Genomic DNA, 664 nt, shown 5'->3' on the forward strand with positions numbered 1-664 from the left:
TGTTACCGATTTCTTCATACCGATTTCAAGTCTTCTGGAGCAGGTCAATCAATCGGAAGTGTAGCTTTTGGCATAAAGAAAAATTCAAGCACCTCAAGAACATTGTTCAAGTCTGCGCCGTCCCGTTATGATTCTTATCAAGGCGATATTTCAGCCTCAGCATGTCCCTTCTGTATTGGGCACTCATGCGTTCCTCTCTGAAGGCACGAGACTCAAAATAGGAATTGGGCACAATCGTGAAGGGAGTTTCCTTGGTCTGGTTTCCTAATTGGGCCAATAGAGCGTTATATTTGGCTTGCAAGGAGTCAAAATGGGTGACTTTGAGGAGCACGTTCTTGGAACGGCTCTTCACATAATGGACCAAAACATCGTTGGGTAGGAGATCTTCCATTTCTGGAGGGCCAGTCTTGATTTTGCTGGAGTGTTCCAAAGTGATATTGCAGTTTTGAGCTCCAAAGCCGGTTATGAGCACATCTTCCAAATGGAAAAAGGGAAGTTTTAAAACCTCCTTGTAAATGCATCGGGCTGCCTGAAAGCAAAGAATTTAATCATCATATCTCGTCAAGTATCACTGCTGACAAAACATCCAACAAAGGAGATTGGTACCTGCAAATGTAAACAACATTTTAGGTGCACGAGTTCCAATGTGAAAAAAAAAGTTCAA

At 42.6% G+C, this 664-nt stretch overlaps 1 protein-coding gene across 1 annotated transcript in view; it reads right to left on the bottom strand.

The window, feature by feature from the left end:
* Positions 1–6: 6 nt before the first annotated feature.
* LOC131882637 (uncharacterized) overlaps positions 7–664 on the bottom strand; it is a gene marked incomplete in the record, with an annotated part of 7,426 nt that continues 6,768 nt past the window's right edge. Inside the window, 1 exon segment of the mRNA XM_059229849.1 lies at positions 7–529. Within this exon segment, the coding sequence (XP_059085832.1) occupies positions 107–529 (423 nt within the window).

Source organism: Tigriopus californicus, chromosome 6 (genome assembly GCF_007210705.1).
Source record: "Tigriopus californicus strain San Diego chromosome 6, Tcal_SD_v2.1, whole genome shotgun sequence".
In the NCBI taxonomy this organism is placed as follows: Eukaryota; Metazoa; Arthropoda; class Copepoda; order Harpacticoida; family Harpacticidae; genus Tigriopus; species Tigriopus californicus.